The sequence below is a fragment of the Heterodontus francisci genome, chromosome 11, assembly GCF_036365525.1.
Source record: "Heterodontus francisci isolate sHetFra1 chromosome 11, sHetFra1.hap1, whole genome shotgun sequence".
Taxonomy (NCBI): Eukaryota; Metazoa; Chordata; class Chondrichthyes; order Heterodontiformes; family Heterodontidae; genus Heterodontus; species Heterodontus francisci.
In genome coordinates, this window is record NC_090381.1 from 109,166,464 (window position 1) to 109,185,528 (window position 19,065).

General features: G+C 41.9%; 1 protein-coding gene across 1 annotated transcript in view; it reads right to left on the minus strand.

Annotated features, from left to right (window-relative positions):
• prkci (protein kinase C, iota) overlaps positions 1–19,065 on the minus strand; it is a 148,725-nt gene that overhangs the window by 28,507 nt on the left and 101,153 nt on the right. Inside the window, exons 6-10 of the mRNA XM_068042740.1 lie at positions 17,762–17,893; positions 11,700–11,744; positions 11,528–11,573; positions 7,661–7,719; positions 5,318–5,494 (exon numbers count right to left, since the gene is read on the minus strand). Of these exons, the coding sequence (XP_067898841.1) occupies positions 5,318–5,494; positions 7,661–7,719; positions 11,528–11,573; positions 11,700–11,744; positions 17,762–17,893 (459 nt within the window). The remainder of the gene's footprint in view (positions 1–5,317; positions 5,495–7,660; positions 7,720–11,527; positions 11,574–11,699; positions 11,745–17,761; positions 17,894–19,065) is intronic.

Genomic DNA, 19,065 nt, shown 5'->3' on the forward strand with positions numbered 1-19,065 from the left:
TTCAGATCAGACAATATTCATATTTTACTTCTAACCAGGTTTTCAGAACATTTCCCCTCCCTCTAAAAACAGATAGCATTAAGGGGATCTCTGAAGTTACTATAACTTTAATTTTTGCAAGGTAAAACAGTGTGTTGAAGTATTCAAATGCAGGCCACATCAACTCACAAATAACACAAATTACAGAAATACACCAACTAAAAAGGTGAAAAATAGGATAAAATCATATACAAATCAAAAGAATCAGGGCATGGAAAAAACATTAAAATATTCAACTAAGGTGAGCATGGCAAAAGCCATTACTTAAATAATAAATCTAAATAAATATTTTCATTTATTTTAACATCTATGCAACAGAATTGAACGAATGCGCAAATATTAACTAATACTGAAGTGCAAGTTCACAAAGCAAAACAACAAAGATTGTAATAAATTAAGGGAACAAAGAGATTAAAAAGGGATATTGAAAAGGCAGAGGCCATATTCCTATTGCTAACATTTCCCATGTTTGTCAGAGACCATTATCCACCTCTAGCATAACCATAAAATTAGGCATGTGATTAGTGCCACAGGATCATGCACAGGCAAAAAATTCAAAACTTCGTCTCAAAATTAATAATATTTTCCAAGTTTTTTTTTGAAACCCATAAAACCTCTTGCAAGAGGCCAGCCAAGTTCCTTACAATATTTAGTCAACTGTGTTCAATTTTGACCATCACTACAGAAGGTTCCACACTGCCTCTGTTAAGAGCCACAAGCTCACTTACAAGCAGTGACCACCCAAAATGGATATAGTGCAACTTCTGAACGACCAGAAGAACAACTGACATGATCGTCACAGCACGCCAACTTCAGGAAAAGTGCAGAGAGCACAACGTCTGTTTAATATGGCTTTCTTCAATCTCACAAAAGCTTTCGACTCGGTGAATCGAACTGTCCTTTGGAAGGTGCTACAGCGATACGGATGCCCAGATTAAGTCCAGAATCATCATCTGTCTCCTACACGACAATATGCAAATAGCAGTACTAGGCAATAGCTTTAATACAGACTACTTCCCTGTCAAAACAGGTGTCAAACAGGGGGTTGTCATTGCACCAACACTATTTTCAATCTTTCTTGCAGCAACACTGCACTTACTACTGAAAGGTGTCCCCCAGGTGTGACACTGAACTCAAAGCCTATCAGGCAGTGGCTCTCCCCACACTTCTCTACGGTGCTGAAGTTTGGACAACCTATAGGTGCCATAGCAAGACCCTAGAACAACATTATCAATGCTGTCTTGGAAGGATCTTGTCACTCAAGTGGGAGAACCAAACAACAAACATGAGCGTCCTCCAAGACACAGATATGCCAAATATAGAGGCCATGATAATTTCACAGATCGTCAGAACGCCCAACTCAAGACAGCCCAAACAGGTTCTCGACTCAGAGATACACCAGGGAGCTCGTTCACATGGGAGCCAAAAGAAACATTTCAAAGACAAAGACAATCTCAAAGCCTCTATGAGAGTCAACTCTATTAACATCAACACATGGGAAGCAGATGCCCGATCACAACCAAAATGGCCAATCATTGAAAATGGTGTCAAGACCTTCCAATCAACAAGAGCAACCACTGAGAGAAAATGGCAAGAGACGGAAAGAGGGGACAGCTGCTCAACCCACAATCTGAAATCACCTCTATCGTCCAGCAACCAATGTCCTCACTGCAGGAAGCCTGCAAGGCTAAGACGGGCTTATAACCCATCTGCGAACCCACAGGCAACACTGACATCTTGCTTCCACCCAGCCATCCGCAAGAAAGATCATCCTCGACACAAGGGATTGCCAGTGAGGAGACAGATATAAATTTCAGGTACTGAAAATCAAACTAAGGTTCCCTGAATTACATTACAGCAGACCAGAAACTGTGCAGATTCCTCAAGTGCTGCATAAGAATTCCAAGTGATCAGGAGCTGTAGGCCGAACATGACTTTTCCATTCCCAAATACCATTCCCCTACCACTTCCTTATCTGATATCAACTAGACATGTGCATGAATGGCTAGAGGCAGGGATTTGGGAAAGAAAGGATCGAAGCAAGTTAATTATGCAGCAGTTCCTCCCCTCACCAGATGGTAGCTATTTACTTCAAAGATGGGATCCAATAAGCCAAGGCTTACAATGAGCACCATACACTCTGCATCCACCACAAATTTAAACCATTATGTGGGAAAGGGAATTTTTCTTTCAAACTGAAGTCTGAAACTCATTCCTTGGATTTCATTCCAATAGCATGCTTTACAGCAAGTTGAACCTACTTTGTATTCACCATCATGCTGCCATACAAACTATAACATTACACTCCACGCCAATATGATTCAACAGCTTGAAGGCCAATAGAAAAAATGAAATCATTCCAAACAGTAATTAAAAGATGCCATTCAGATTAGTGACTCTTCTCGGTATAAGATATCTGTCCAGGTGCTTTCCGATGGCCAGAAAGTTGTCAGGAAACCCAGAATGCTTTTCGGCTTTGTAGAGATACACTGGGCATATGGCTACGATGTTCTTGGTAATTCTGATCCTTGGCTTCCTTGCAAACTGAACCCATAAAATGCATAAGACCTTCTTTCTTTGCAACTGTGGCATTGGCAAGAAACTGAATTTCTCAATATTTCTTCGACGAAAACCTTTTGAAGAATTTATAAATCTTCTATATTTTCAAGCAAGAACTTTAGCTTTCAATTTGCAATCAATTCCTATGTCTACAATTTTTACATTTTCAGAATCTAACAACTACTAGAAACAGACAGCGAGTGCAGCTGAACACGTGGCTACAGAACTGGTGTAGGAGGGAGGGATTCAGATATGTGGATCATTGGGATACCTTCTGGGGAAGGTGGGACCTATACAAGAAGGACGGGTTGCATCTGAACTGGAGGGGCACCAATATCCTGGGTGGGAGATTTGCTAGAGCTCTTCGGGAGGGTTTAAACTAGTTTGGCAGGGGGATGGGAACCGGAGCTACGGATCAGTGGATGGGGTAGCTGTTGAACAGGCAGATACCGAGTGCAGAGAGTCTGTGAGGAAAGTTAGACAGTTGACAGGGCAAAGTTGCAGCCAGTATGATGGGTTGAAGTGTGTCTATTTTAACGCAAGAAGTTTCAGGAATAAGGGTGATGAACTTAGAGCATGCATCAGTACTTGGAGCTACGATGTTGTGGCCATTACGGAGACGTGGATATCACAGGGGCAGGAATGGATGTTGGATGTTCCGGGGTTCAGATGTTTCAAAAGGAATAGGGAGGGAGGTAAAAGAGGTGGGGGAGGGGCATTGTTAATCAGGGATAGTATCACAGCTGCAGAAAGGGAGGTCGTCGAGGAGGGTTTGTCTACTGAGTCATTATGGGTGGAAGTCAGAAACAGGAAAGGAGCAGTCACTTTGTTGGGAGTTTTCTATAGACCCCCCAATAGCAACAGAGACACGGAGGAACAGATTGGGAGGCAGATTTTGGAAAGGTGCAGAAGTAACAGGGTTGTTGTCATGGGTGACTTCAACTTCCCTAATATTGATTGGAACCTCCTTAGTGCAAATAGTTTGGATGGAGCAGTTTTTGTCAGGTGTGTCCAGGAAGGTTTCCTGACTCAATATGTAGATAGGCCGACTAGAGGGGAGACTATGTTGGACTTGGTGCTTGGCAACGAACCAGGCCAGGTGGCAGATCTATCGGTGGAAGAGCATTTCGGTGATAGTGATCACAACTCCCTGACCTTTACTATAGTCATGGAGAGGGACAGGAGCAGACGGGATGGGAAAATATTTAATTGGGGGAGGGGGAATTACAATGCTATTAGGCAGGAACTGGGGAGCATAAATTGGGAACAGATGTTCTCAGGGAAATGCACAACAGAAATGTGGAGGTTGTTTAGGGAGTACTTGCTGCGACTGCTGGATAGGTTTGTCCCGATGAGGCAGGGAAGGGATGGTAGGGTGAAGGAACCTTGGATGACAAGAGATGTGGAGCAGCTAGTCAAGAGGAAGAAGGAAGCTTACTTAAAGTTGAGGAAGCAAGGATCAGACAAGACTCTGAAGGGTTACAAGGTAGCCAGGAAGGAACTGAAGAATGGACTTAGGAGAGCTAGAAGAGGACATGAAAAAGTCTTGGCGGGTAGGATTAAGGAAAATCCCAAGGCGTTCTACACTCATGTGAGGAACAAGAACAACCCGGAGAAAACTCACGCAGATACAGGGAGAACTTGCAAACTCCACACAGGCAGTACCCAGAATTGAACCCGGGTCGCTGGAGCTGTGAGGCTGCGGTGCTAACCACTGCGCCGCAGGGATCTGTTCTGGGACCTCTGCTCTTTGTGATTTTTATAAATGACTTGGATGAGGAAGTGGAAGGCTGGGTTAGCAAGTTTGCCGATGACACGAAGGTTGCTGGAGTTGTGGATAGTGTGGAAGGCTGTTGTAGGTTGCAACGGGACATTGACAGGATGCAGAGCTGGGCTGAGAAGTGGCAGATAGTTCAACCTGGAAAAGTGTGAAGTGATTCATTTTGGAAGGTCGAATTTGAATGCGGAATACAGGCTTAAAGACAGGATTCTTGGTAGTGTGGAGGAACAGAGGGATCTTGGGGTCCATGTCCATAGATCGCTCAAAGTTGCCACCCAAGTTGATAGGGTTGTTAAGGCGGCGTATGGTGTGTTGGCTTTCATTAACAGGGGGATTGAGTTTCAGAGCCGCGAGGTTATGCTGCAGTGCTATAAGGCCCTGGTTCGACCACACTTGGAATATTGTGTTCAGTTCTGGTCGCCTCATTATAGGAAGGATGTGGAAGCTTTAGAGAGGGTGCAGAGGAGATTTACCAGGATGCAGCCTGGACTGGAGGACATGTCTTACGAAGAAAGATTGAGGGAGCTGGGGCTTTTCTCATTGGAGCGAAGAAGGATGAGAGGTGACTTGATAGAGGTGTACAAGATGATGAGAGGCATAGATAGAGTGGATAGCCAGAGACTTTTTCCCAGGGTGGAAAGGGCTATCACCAGGGGGCATAATTTTAAGGTGATTGGAGGAAGGTTTCGGGGAGATGTCAGAGGTAGGTTCTTTACACAGAGAGTGGTGGGTGCGTGGAATGCGCTGCCAGCGGTAGTAGTAGAAGCAGATACATTAGGGGCATTTAAGCGACTCTTGGATAGGTACATGGATGATAGTAGAATGAAGGGTAGGTAGTTAGTTTGATCTTAGAGTAGGTTAAAGGTTCGGCACAACATCGTGGGCCGAAGGGCCTGTACTGTGCTGAACTGTTCTATGTTCTATGTACATGGTTCTCACCTCATCATCGTTAACCAGTTCCTTCTTCACAACTTTCATTGCATATATGCGTTCTGTCTTTTTCAGTCGGACGAGGAGGACTTTGGCATAGCTGCCTCTCCCAATGACACGGATTAGATCGAAATCTGGAACACCTAAACTGGAGGGAGCTTTTCCACTTTCCCTGCTGCTCATGGCCTTTCAGGAAAAACAGCACAGTTCAATATTAGCTTGCTCCTAAATGCAGCAAAATCATGGATCTGAGCAATGATCCGAATAATTTGGAGGCAGTAGGTCAATTCAACAGCCTCTTTTGCAGAGAGCCTCATCTACATTTGCAATGTGCATTCTGAACACTAACAGCCCTCAACAAGACAACTTAACATATCTACCAGCCCACTAATCAACAGAAACACAGTCTTTAAACTTTATTAGACTATAGCTTGACTGTTTAAAATTAAATTAAGTCCAGTCTGATCCAACGCAACTGCTTTGGCGAATCTACATTTGACATGGTAACTGAGAATTCTCAAATTCTGACTGTTAATGTTGCTGCATTGGAGCAGAAAGGAGTCTGGTCACTGACCCGAAACGTTAACTCTGCTTCTCTTTCCACAGATGCTGCCAGACCTGCTGAGTGGTTCCAGCATTTCTTGTTTTTATTTCTGGGGAAATACATACCTGCTGTAAACATAATGATCCAAGCAATACCCTATTTCATGCATTTCTATTATATAGAAACTTTACCCTTATTTTTAAAATATTCTCCAATTCATTTTATCAATTAGCTCAATTTGTGCTGTCTTGTTAACAATTTCATCAATCTGGCACTCTTTACTTTATTAAAATTCTTCATAACCTTTACTTGAAAATTTTAGAAAAAACTTCTGACTGACAAAAAATTAAATTTTTATTTTAAAATAAAAGTTGTTGCTGTAGAATGCTTTGGGACATCCTGAGAAAATGTTTGATAATGCTTCTGTGAAACGCTCTGAGACATTTTACAACATTAAAAACACTATATGAATGCAAGTTGTTGTTGCTGTATGGACCATTGTCCTTTTTTCTTTACGAAAGGAGGAGTAACATCACCAAAAAAATTATTTATTAAGATTCTTTTGTTCAACTCATTTTTGAAATATTTCTGCTTTAACAGCAAGTACTAATGGCATTGTCAGAGGTATTGAACCTGGTTGACATGGTGAAGGAGCTGAACATACAGGGTTGGTTCTGAGTTTACAACTGTATCTCTCTACAAATAACAATTCAGCTCCATAACAGTCATAAAATCATGCAGCACAATCGGCCCATCATGTCTGTGCCAGCCCTTTCGAAAACCTAACCAATTATTCCCACTCACCGACCATTAGCCCATAACCCTGCAAAGTTCTCCTTTTCAAGTATTTAATTCCCTTTTGTAAGTTCCTACAGAATCTGCTTCAACCACCTTTTCCAGTAGTGCATTCCAGATCATGACTACTTGCAATATTAAAAAAACTCATTCCCCCTGGGTTTTTTGCCTAATATCTTAAACCTGTATCCCTCTGGTTACCGAACCTTCTGCCAGCGGAAGCAGTTTCTTCCCATCTACTTCAGCTATGTTGAGGGAGTAGAGAAGCTGGGGTTGTTCTCCTTACAGCAGGGAAGGTTAAAAGGAGATCTGAAAGAGCAGCTCAAAATCATGAAGGGTTTTGACAAAGTTAATGAGGAAAAACCATTTCCAGTGGCAGAAGGGTCAGAGGACACAGATTTAAGGTGAATGGCACAAGAACCAGAGCAACATGAGGAAGCTTTTTTTTTTATGATTGGGAATGCACTGTCTGAAAGGGTGGTGGAAGCAGATTCATTAGTAACTTTCAAAAGGGAATTGAATAAATAATTGAAAGGAAAGAAGTTTGGAGGGTTATAGGGAAAAGAGTGAGGAAGTAGTACTAGTTGGATAGCTGTGCTAAAGAGCCAACTCAGGCACACTGGACTGAGTCATTCTAGGATTCAATCTTCTATCACAACCCCTCATAATTTTGAGCACCCCTTTCAAATCTCCCCCTAACCTTCAGTCAGCTTCACTAACTTCCTGAAGTCACTAACTGCACGGCATTCCTCCACTTAGAGTTTAAACAAAAATATTTGATAAAGCTGTAGAATAGATGCAAGAAAAAGACATTCAACACCAGGCAAAGTTCTTTGCAACCATTTGATGTTTACCACCATTCCCCTGCCCCATATGGACAGTGATGCTGATATTCACTCTCTCAAAGGGAACCTGAAAGTTACACTCCCTCTTTAACAAAGTTGCAGCTCTTAACATGTTATAATATTTCAGAAAGTTAAACACCAACAAACGCATAAACATTGGGTCTGTACCTCCTTCTCCTCGCCAACATGATCGAGGTTTTCTTGGCTGGAAGATTTGTATGGAATAACTGCAGATAGGATGGAGTGAGATACGTGATTAGTTAGGATTTCAACAGACTTGTTATTTATAAGGTATCAAACTTCTGGAAAAAAGATTTTTATTCCTCATTAACATTCAATTCTTTCTTGTAGAGATTGCTCAGAGTTGCACTGAAGGTTAGGAAAAACTTCTATGAGGATACATAAAAAATACAGCCCTACTGCTTATAGCAGGCGTCTTCATGTGAATCCAATTTACCTGCTATTCGTGATGGCCTGTAAAATGCAGCTGTGTAAAAGATCATTGCAATTACAGTTGGCAGAGAGGGTACAATAGAATGGTGTCCTAGGATGAACAATTGCTAAAAACAACCACCTCACTCATTTTAAGAGGAACTGACTGTATACAGAAGTTGAGAAAATGAAAGACATGAAGAGAATTGGTGAGGGTGCCCGAAAGTTTAGTCAAATATGACTTCTAATCTCAGAAATAATGGACTTGAAACATATTGCTTATTTATAAAAAAAATCCATTTATAGGAGAGCGGATACATCACTATTCCTCAGAGAGGACAGTTAAAATTCACACTGAAGCAGGTGATAAAGATAAGTGAAACATCAATAAAAAAACAAGAATGCTGAAAGAACACAGCAGGTCTGCCACTACCTAAAAGAGAACAGATGGGCATTTATTTCAGATGACTACACATTTGGATGCTATTAAATTCAGTACAAACAGCAATGATTCAACAAGTGATTTAATCTATTTCATTTAAGCTGATGGACTAAAAGCACAAATTCACTGCAAAGGCCAGTCTGCCCAAAATAAACAGAGCATTTAACACCCAATAACCACTAACTTTGAAATTAACATTAATACAAATGGATAGTTATCGCTTTTTAGCCAATATTAGTAACTGCCCGTTATAAACATGGGCATTGTAATTGGTAGGGACTGTAATACATTGCAGTCGCTGCATCTTTGCAACTGTCCCAGAATTTCAAAGAATAACTTAACAGTAGAACTAGGAAATATCTCACTAAAAATTTAACAAAACAATCTTCCTCACATCCTCATCTAGTGTCAAGTCTCCAAACTGATGACCACCAAAAGACTGACACAAAAAAGGCAGTGGTGCGGCCTCCATAAGTGGTGAAAAGCAGACAATTTAGCAAACTTGAGAGGACAGTAGATTACACTGAGCATAAATTTGCCAATCAACAAAACCACACCATTTGAAACGCATTTAGCTTTTTAAAAAACTATAAAAGATCATGAAATGCTACTTTATCCATTGTCACTCAATGCCTTACTTAAACATTTTCTGCTTTACTTCAGACTTCCAGTGTAAGCAGTTTCCGCTTTATCTCAATAGGGTCCCTGATTCTTTGTACAGGTGGTCATCTTATTTGGAGAACAAAAAGTTCACAGACTAAAGATTGGGTAGAGGGCACACAGCCGGTAATGAAGAGGAAAGGGGAATGCATCAGCTAGTTTGAGCAAAAAAAAAATCAATGAATGAAGTCAACTATTCATAAATCTGTACCAGTATGGGGCGAACACAACTTTTTCCCTAATTGAGACACCAAAGTGAAGCACCATAGTGCAGATTAGCAAAGTTAGAAAAAGAGAGAGAGATTTGATATTGATGAAGAAGTGGTGATTATGTGATGCAAAGCTTAGGAAAAACAGAAGACTAAGGGAAGCACACTTAAAAGGTTATATCTTGAAGGTTCCAGGAAAAATCAGTTAGGAGAAATTGGCAATAAGTCCCAGTTGCAACATAGTGAGATACAGGGAGGATTAACAGTTCCGAAGAAGGGTCGCTGACCAGAAACGTTAACTCTGCTTCTCTTTCCACAGATGCTGCCAGACCTGCTGAGTGATTCCAGCATTTCTTGTTTTTGTTAACAGGTCGTAGGTTGACATAGTTGGAGTTCAGAAGAAACAAGCTCAGAGAAGCACCACCCATAGGAGCATCAATGCAATAAGAATAAAAAGGAATTTCTGAGATAGAGATTGAAGCCTAGAGGATTGCCCAGGTTTAATCTGCAGTACAAAAGAGGTACTAGAAGTGTCTCCCCAGAAATGAGAGCAATATTTAACTCTTGGTTGGACTTTAGAGTTAAGAATTGTTATAATGAAGTATCGTGTGGGGAAAAATGCATTTTGCACAAAAGATGAACTGGTCCATTCAGCATGATCCATCTTGTAACATTAAAAACAAACAGAAAAGTAAAACATGTAAACATTTAAAGTTTCACTCATCCAACTGCAATTTCTCCCCATACTTCCAATTTTAATTATAAACATTTAAGTGATATACTCTGTACCTATTCAAACCTTCCCCCACTGCCCAATTTTCACTGACCTTTATTCTTCTGAATCCCTGCTGTCAGCACCCATTTTACCAGTGAGATTTTTTTTAAAAATAGTTTCAAATGACTGTATGTGGGCTTTGGTTTTCCAGCAAACCAGAAGGCCAGATTGCGAATGCATCATCAATGTGAAGTCAGATTGCTCCTTCATACAAAATCAGAACCAAAAAAAAAAAAATCACAGATTCAAACCCCGAGGTTTGACTGCCACAAAGTATACTGATCAGCAGATGTTGCGCCCCAACGGTGCTGAGTTAAGTAAACAGAATCATAGCTTTTTACAACACGGTAGTAGACCATTTGGCCTATCATACCTTCTAGCAGCTCTCTGAAAAAACTATTCATTTAGTTACATTCCCTTGCCCATTTCCCATTTTCCCCCCCAGTTTTTCAAATATTTATCCATTTCCTTCTTCAAAGCTGCTTCTACTCTTCTTCTACCAAGGTTTCTGGGATGGTATCCCAGTGGTGAATGGGGTGGACCATGGCAAAGGAGAAATTGAGATGGCAGAATGATAGAAGAGCAGGGGGAAGAAATAGATTCAGCCTGCCACAGTCTTGAGAGTGGCAGTCAATTCGAGGGCAGTGTGCAGCAGTGCAAAGTAGTTCAAGCCCAAGTGGAAGTGGGAAAGAGGTCAAAAAAGAAAATGGAAGACAGAGTTGGGAATCCATTCCAAAGTGGCACTTAGTGCACCAATGTGTGCAACTAGATTGTGATAGTTGGCATTGCAAAATGGAATGGGAAATGTTGACATCGCAATTTACAATGGCAAATACCGACGGACAAGTAATATGATAAAACAAAATAAGGTTTGTGGACAGGAGGTAAGCACCCTAAGATTTACACGCACACGCGCATGTACACACACACACACACATTATATAGTTCACTCTGCTTCCGTTCTGCTGTTAAGGACAGACATGAATGGTCAGGAAAATGATGTCTGCCATACAGTTTCCCTCCGCTGACTCAGTAACTAAATTGCCCACTGCAATAGTGAGTTATGCACACCAAAAAGATCACAGATTCAGTATAATTTACACTGAGTCAGCCTCAATAGCCTGGGCTCTGTAAAGGAAGGGGAAGGGTGAGGTAGGAGGAGAAATCCATTCAAGTGTTCTACTCCCGACTGCTATGCAATAACCCATGCTGCAAAGTGTGGATTTCAGGTGAGAACAGGATTGAGCTCACTTATGAAGCCCCTGCATCATCATGCAGCCTGCTGGCACTCATTTTTCTGGCTCACACAAACAATGATCTTGGATGAGGTACAAAAGGGCTGCCATCTGCGTCCCAGTATGAGCCGTCACGGAAGGAGGGGAGAAAGTTGGAGGAAGCAAATGACTCACCATAAAAGTTTCATACTACCAATATTTCTATCAACTCATCCACTAGATTCAAAAGGACAAGATTAGGTGTGTAGAATATTTACAGTTAAAAATACAGATCCTCCTTACCTGGTGCAATGTTTTCTGCATTCTCCGCACCCGGAATCATATGTTCCTAAATCAAAGTACAAATGTAAGATACTCAGCTGTGAAGCAGTAATCAAATATAAGTTATAGGCAATTAAAATGCAATAAGATAATTTAGCAACGTTATCAAACTGACTAAGATTCACTCTCACACCTGATCGCCGCTTCCCCAAGGATAATGATGAGGATGTGTGCTGATCTGTAAGATAGAGAACATTTAATGAATAGAACATAAACATTCCCTTTTTAAGCAGAAACAAAGTGTCTCAGATGACACTAGTGTTGTCACTAGGATTTTGGTGAATTATATGAGCAGGCAAAAATTTGTATACCTCCAGCAGTACAACTACAAAGTTTGTCCTTCTGAGCACGGCCATTTTTGAAGTGAACATTTAAATTATATAACACTGGGATTAAAACTAGCAGTTATTGCTCTGTCATTGACAGTCATAGAGGGCGGAGAAATTTCCAGTCAGTATCCTAATACCAAATATGCATAGTGACAAAACCGGATGCTGCTTGTTTTAAACATTTAGACTAGAAATTTCTGCTTAGTGCCATTGGTGTACACTGAAAGAGCATACTGGAAAACGGAGTACCCCCGGAACACAATTTTCCAATTTTTAATTTCTCAATACACAGGGCATGCGCCAGGCATGCTGAAGCTAAAATCCTGACCACCTTGTCAGATGGATAACAGCCTTAATTTTCAGTGTTTTCTTTAGATCTGTAACTTTAGGAATTCCACAAGGATTTGACATTTTTCTGAAATTAAAGCATTGCATATCCCTCAAAAGTGTAATAAGGTATTGGCATGTTTTGCACTTGTTTCTCCTCCAGTTTTTTTTCCTTTCCTGGACGCAATGGCATATTAGATGCAGTTTCAAATGTAGCAGCAACCCTGCAGCGCATTTATTTTTCATTTCAGCAGAGATGCTGAATGTTCAACTTAGTGTGAGGGATGGGGAACGTCTCCCAGACAAGCCTAATCCTCTCCTAACCCAACATCTGTGGAATGTGCAACGGGGTGCCAGGTCAAGAGAATAATCAAGATCCTTCACTGATTTTTCTCGTCACGAGTTCGGGGGTCACTGATTAAGGGTAGTATGCTTATTGTTTATGACCTGCACACTAACTTTAGTGACTTTTCTGATTTGCATGGCACAGTAATACACTGAACAAAGACAGCAAATTTTCTGAGTGCATTTGAGACAGTTTTCTGGAACAATATGTTGTTCACCCAAAAAGAAAATAGCCCATATTAGATTTAATGAGTAATGAGCCTAAATTAGTCAAAAAACTATTGGTAAGGGAACATTTAGCTAACAGTGACCATATGGTAGAATTCAATAATAGGATAAACTACAAACAGTGTGAGGCGTTCAGAAAAATATTTCGTAAATTACAAGACCTGTAGATACCCTTTACAGGCAAGGGCTCTACTTGTGTAATTAGACAACTTTCATGAACAAGGGAAATAAGATACAGTAAAAACCAAAAAGAAAAGGCTTACAAAAAGAACAGTAGAGATCACATGGACTGGGAGAGATATAAAGAATAGTAAAGTGATACAAAAACAGTTAGAACTGCAAAAGGGAACGCAAGAAAAGACTTTTGAGAGATATCAAGGAAAGCATGAAATGTTTTAAAAAATATACTAAAAGAAAGAGGGTGGTGAAGAGTACTGAGGACCCTTTAATAACAGATGCAGGTGATATTGCAATTGAAAATCAGGAAATGGCAGACTTACTAAATTGCTACTTTGCATTGGCCTTCACAGGAAGAGGATGAGGATAAAGGTCCAGTGATACAAGGAAAACCAAAAATAAACCATGGGATGGAACTAACTGGATTCAATGTGAGTAAAAAAAAAAGTGAGGGAGAAACTAATGAGATCAAAGATAGACAATGGACCTGATGATTTCCACCCTGGAGTATTAAAAGTAGGCGAAGAAATTATTGAGGTACTAGTCCTGATTTACCAAAACTACCCCCTTCGGCTGGAAAATTACCAAAGTCACTCCATTATTTAAGAGTAGGAGAGAAAAACTAGCAAATTATAGGCCTATTAGACAAAGTCAGTTGTGGAGAAGTTACTAGAATCGGTTATTAGTAACACAGTAACTGAGCATTTGGACAAATATAAGCCGATCAGAGAGAGCCGAAATGGAGCTTCTAAAAAATGTTTTATTCATTCATGGGATGTGGGCATCGCTGGCTATGCCAGCATTTATTGCCCAATCCTAACTCCCATGAGAAGGTGGTGATGAGCCACCTTCTTGAACTGCTGGAGTCCACATGGGGGTAGGTACACCCACAATGCTGTTAGGAAGGGAGTTCCAGGATTTTGACACAGCGACAGTGAAGGAACGGCGATATAGTTTCAAATCAGGATGATCTGTGACATGGGAGGGAAACATGCAGGTGGTGGTGTTCCCATGCAACTGCTGCCCTTGTCCTTCTAGGTGGTAGAGGTCACAGGTTTAGAAAGGTACTGTTTAAGCAGCTTTGGTGCATTGCTGCAGTGCATCTTGTATATGGTACACACTGCTGCCACTGTGTATCAGTGGTGATGGGAGTGAATGTTTGTGGATGGGGTGCCAATCAAGTGAGCTGCTTTGTCCTAGATGGTGTCGAGCTTCTTGAGTGTTGTTGGAGCTGCGCCCATCCAGGCAAGTGGAGAGTATTCCATCACATTCCTAACTTGTACCTGTAGATGGTGGACAGGCTTTGGGGAGTCAGAAGGTGAGTTACTCGCCGCAGAATTTGCAGCCTCTGACCTGCTCTTGTATTTATGTGGCTACTCCAGTTCAATTTCTTCTCAATGGTAACCCCCCAGGATGTTGATAGTGGGGGATTCAGTGATTGTAATGTCATTGCATGGGGAGATGGTTAGATTCTCTCGTTTGAAATGGTCATTGCTTGGCACTTGTGTGGCACGGATTTTACTTGCCACATATCAGCCCAAGCCTGGATATTGTCCAGGTCTTGCTGCATTTCTACATAGACTGCTTCAGTGAGGAGTCGCGAATGGTGCTGAACATTGTGTAAATCATCAGCGAACATCCCCACTTCTGACTTTATGATTGAAGGAAGGTCATTGATGAAGCAGCCAGAGATGGTTGGGCCTAGGACACGACCCTGAGGAACTCCTGCAGTGATGTCCTGCAGCTGAGATGATTGACCTCCAACAACCACAACCATCTTCCTTTGCGCTAGGTATGACTCCAACCAGCCGAGTGTTTTCCTCCAATTCCCATTGACTCCAGTTTTGCTAGAGCTCCTTGATGCCATACTCGGTCAATTGCTGCCTTGTCAAGGGCAGTCACACTCACCTCATCTCTGGAGTTCAGCTCCTTTGTCCATGGTTGAACCAAGGCTGTAATGAGGTCAGGAGCTGAATGGCCCTGGCAGAATCCAAACTGAGAGTCACTGAGCAGATTATTGCTAAGCAAGTGCAGCTTGATAGCACTGTCTAGGATACCTTCCATCACTTTACTGATGAGAGTAGACTGATGGGATGGTAATTGGCCGGGTTGGACTTGTCCTGCTTTTTGTGTACAGGACACACCTGGGCAATTTTCCACATTGCCAGGTAGATGCCAGTGTTGTAGCTGTACTGGGACAGCTTGGCTAGGGGAGAGGCAAGTTCTGGAGCACAAGTCTTCAGTACTGTTGCCAGAATGTTGACATGGCCCATAGCCTTTGCAGTATCCAGTGCCTTCAGTCGTTTCTTGATATCACGCGGAATGAACTGAATTGGCTGAAGACTGGCATCTGTGATGCTGGGGACTTCAGGAGGAGGCAGAGATATATCATCCATTCGGCACTCCTGGCTGAAGATTGTTGCAAATGCTTCAGCCTCATCTTTTGCACGGATGTGCTGGGCTCTCCCATCATTGAAGATAGGGATATGGATATTTGTGGAGCCACCTCCTCCTGTTAGTTGTTTAATTGTGCACCACCATTCACGGCTGGATGTGGCAGACTACAGAGCTTAGATCTGATCCGTTGGTTGTGGGATCGCTGAGCTCTCTCTATCGCATGCTGCTTACGCTGTTTGGCATGCAAGTAGCCCTGGGTTGCAGCTTCACCAGGTTGACACCTCATTTTGAGGTATGCCTGATGCTGCTCCTGGCATGCCCTCCTGCACTCTTCCTTGAACCAAGGTTGATCCCCTGGCTTGATGGTAATGGTAGAGTGGGGTATATGCCGTGGCATAAGGTTACAGATTGAGTACAATTCTGCTGCTGCTGATGGCCCACAGCGCCTCATGGATGCCTAGTTTTGCATTGCAAGATCTGTTCGAAGTCTATCCCATTTAGCATAGTGATAGTGCCACACAACACAGTGGAGGGTATCCTCGATGTGAAGACAGGATTTGGTCTCCCACAAGGACTGTGCAACGGTCACTCCTATCAATACTGTCATGGACAGATACATCTGCGACAGGCAGATTGCTGACGACGAGGTCAAGTATGTTTTTCCCTCTTGTTGGTTCCATCACCACCTGCCACTGACCCAGTCCAGCAGTTAGGTTCTTTAGGACTCGGCCAGCTTGATCAGTAATCGGCAAGTCATGTCTCATGAACCTAATTACATTTTTAAGGAGGTAATTAACATGGTAGATAAGGGATGTTATTTATATGGAATTTTAGATGTCATTCAACAAGGTTCTACACAAGATTGTTAACAAAAATGCATGGACCTGAAAGCAACCGACTAGTTCAGATAGGGAATAGTTAGGACGTAGGAGACAGACAGTACAGATAATGGGTATGTGCTCAAATTGGCAGGATATGACTAGTGGTGCCCCTCAGGGATCTGTACTGGAGCCTCAACTTTTTACTATATTCATAATTGCCTTCCATTAACCAATACCAGTCATTAAACTATCTTTACAAGAAAAATTGACACTGGTAGCTGCTATATCTATGTTGAAACCATTTTCTCCCACTCGAAACTGTGAGGCATTAGCAAGTAATAACAGTTTGAGGGTGAAGCCTAGAGAAAAATGAATACATCAGAGATACAAAAGAAAAACTACAAACACACACCAGATCGGTCAGAATCGGAATGAGAAAGGTAGGTACAGTTTATGGACGTAACCTTTCCTCTGCATAAGGCTCTTTGTCAGAACTGATGTCTCATTCAGAACTGCTGTGCATTTTCAATATTCCCCACAAATGAATATTTGATCCTCTCAAATCAATTGGCGCCTCCTCATTTATACAGGATCAATGAGGGCGGCACAGCGGCTAGCACCGCAGCCTCACAGCTCCAGCGACCTGGGTTCGGTTCTGGGTACTGCCTGTGTGGAGTTTGCAAGTTCTCCCTGTGACCTGAGTGGGTTCCCTCTGGGTGCCCCGGTTTCCTCCCATATGCCAAAGACTTGCGGGTTGATAGGTAAATTGGCCATTGTAAATTGCCCCTAGCGTAGGTAGGTGGTAGGAGAATTGAGGGAAGGTGGGAATGTGAGAGGGAAATGGGATTAATGTAGGATTAGTATAAATGGGTGGTTGATGGTCGGCACAGACTCGGTGGGCCGAAGGGTCTGTTTCAGTGCTGTTTCCCTCTATGACTCTAATGTATACTTCAAAAATAAAGAGGGCCTCAACAGGTGGCAGACAAAATTTTTAATTTTTAGTGTGTAGAACAGTCCCAGCATCAAAGTTCCCCAAAAATGTCTGGATAACTTATTTCTACCAAATAAGGCCCTGCCACCAACAGCAGAAGCCATCAGTGTCTGTTCCCAAAAGTGAACTCATTTTTCTCAGCTGAAAACTTAAATAATTCTCAGTAACATTGTGGAAATGTTTTGAAAATTTCAACAATCCTGAATATTTCTTTAAACAAAAATCTTACATCATGAAGTTATAAGAATTATAGCATAAAGTTAACAACAAATATTAAAAACACAGAATTGATGTACTTTTCCTCAAGTTGGATTTCTTGTCTTAAACTCCAATGGGATCTGTTACTACTTGTCAGTAATGGCAAATTCAAAACAGCCACTAAAACTTGTGCACAAAACCAGTCAAGCAGCTTGTGAAAGTAACAAATTCCCTTCCAGAACAAAATTACTTTAATGCCTACAACACAAATTCTCACCCCAGGCAATGCCAATGTTTTAAATTGAACCACTTTCCCCTCTTTAAAGAGACAGAATGTGAGTTCAGAATTTAAAAGAGATTTAAAAGAACAGAAAAGACTTACAGCATGACGTCCACATTCAATTGTAACTAGTTTGTGACATTTCTTATGGACCAGAAGCTTACAGTTGATGCATTTATAGCCTTGACGACCTAGGCCCCAGATCCGATCAGTACAGAATGCACAGTGTGCACGCTAAAATAAAGGAAAGAACAAGAAAACAAACTTAAAGGTTTACTGTTCAGCACAAACAAAACACTTTGGTTACAGTAACTTTTTCTTAAGATCACAAAACAAATGTTATTGCCCATACTCCAAAACAATTTCTAAACTGTGACCTTAATTATTGTATATAATTGTTTATAAGACTAGAAATTTAGGTCACTGGGGCTTGAAAATGAGAGAGAGTGGGAAGAGATTTTACATGAGTTACTGCGACAGTTGGAAATGTAACTCATTTGGGGAGCACACCCACCTGCTCCTGGCCTAGTCCCATTCCCCTCCTAATTCAAGTCTCTCAAGTGCTTTCTTGCGTCTCAGCCTTCCATTCTGCTCTCGGGAACTACTTTTCCTTCATAGCGGTGGCAACATGTACAGCAATCCGTGTGCATTAACGTAGAAATTTCCTGCACTCCTGGAAACCTAGTCATAGAGTTTTACAGCACAGAAACAGGCCCTTCGGCCCAACGCGCTTACCTTAAATCTATGCCCCCTAGTTATTGACCTCGCCGCTAAGGGAAAATGGTTCTTCCTATCTATCCTATCAATGCCCCTCAGAATTTTGCATACCTCAATAAGGACCCCCCTCAACCTTCTCCGCTCCAAGGAAAATAACCCCAGCCTATCCAGTCTCTCTTCATAGCTGAAATGCTCCAGCCCAGGCAACATCCTGGTGAATCTCCTCTGCACCCTCTCCATTGCAATCACATCCTTCCTACAGAACTGTACACAGTACTCCAGCTGCGGCCTAACCAGCGTTTTATACAGCACCATCATAACCTCCCTGCTCTTATATTCCATGCCTCGGCAAGTATCCCGTACGTCTTCCTAACCAGTTTATCTATCTGTGTTGCTGCCTTCAGTGATCTATGGACAAGCACCCCAAGATCCCTCTGGCCTTCTGTACTCCCTAGGGTCCTACCATCCATTGTATATTCTCTTGCCTTGTTAGTCCTCCCAAAGTGCATCACCTCATACTTCTCAGGATTAAACTCCATTTGCCACAGCTCCGCTCATCTTACCAGCCCATCTACATCGTCCTGTAATCTAAGGCCTTCCTCCTCACTATTTACAACACTACCAATTTTCGTATCGTCTGCAAACTTACTGATCATACTGACTTGCTTTGCCTATTTATTTTTCAAAAG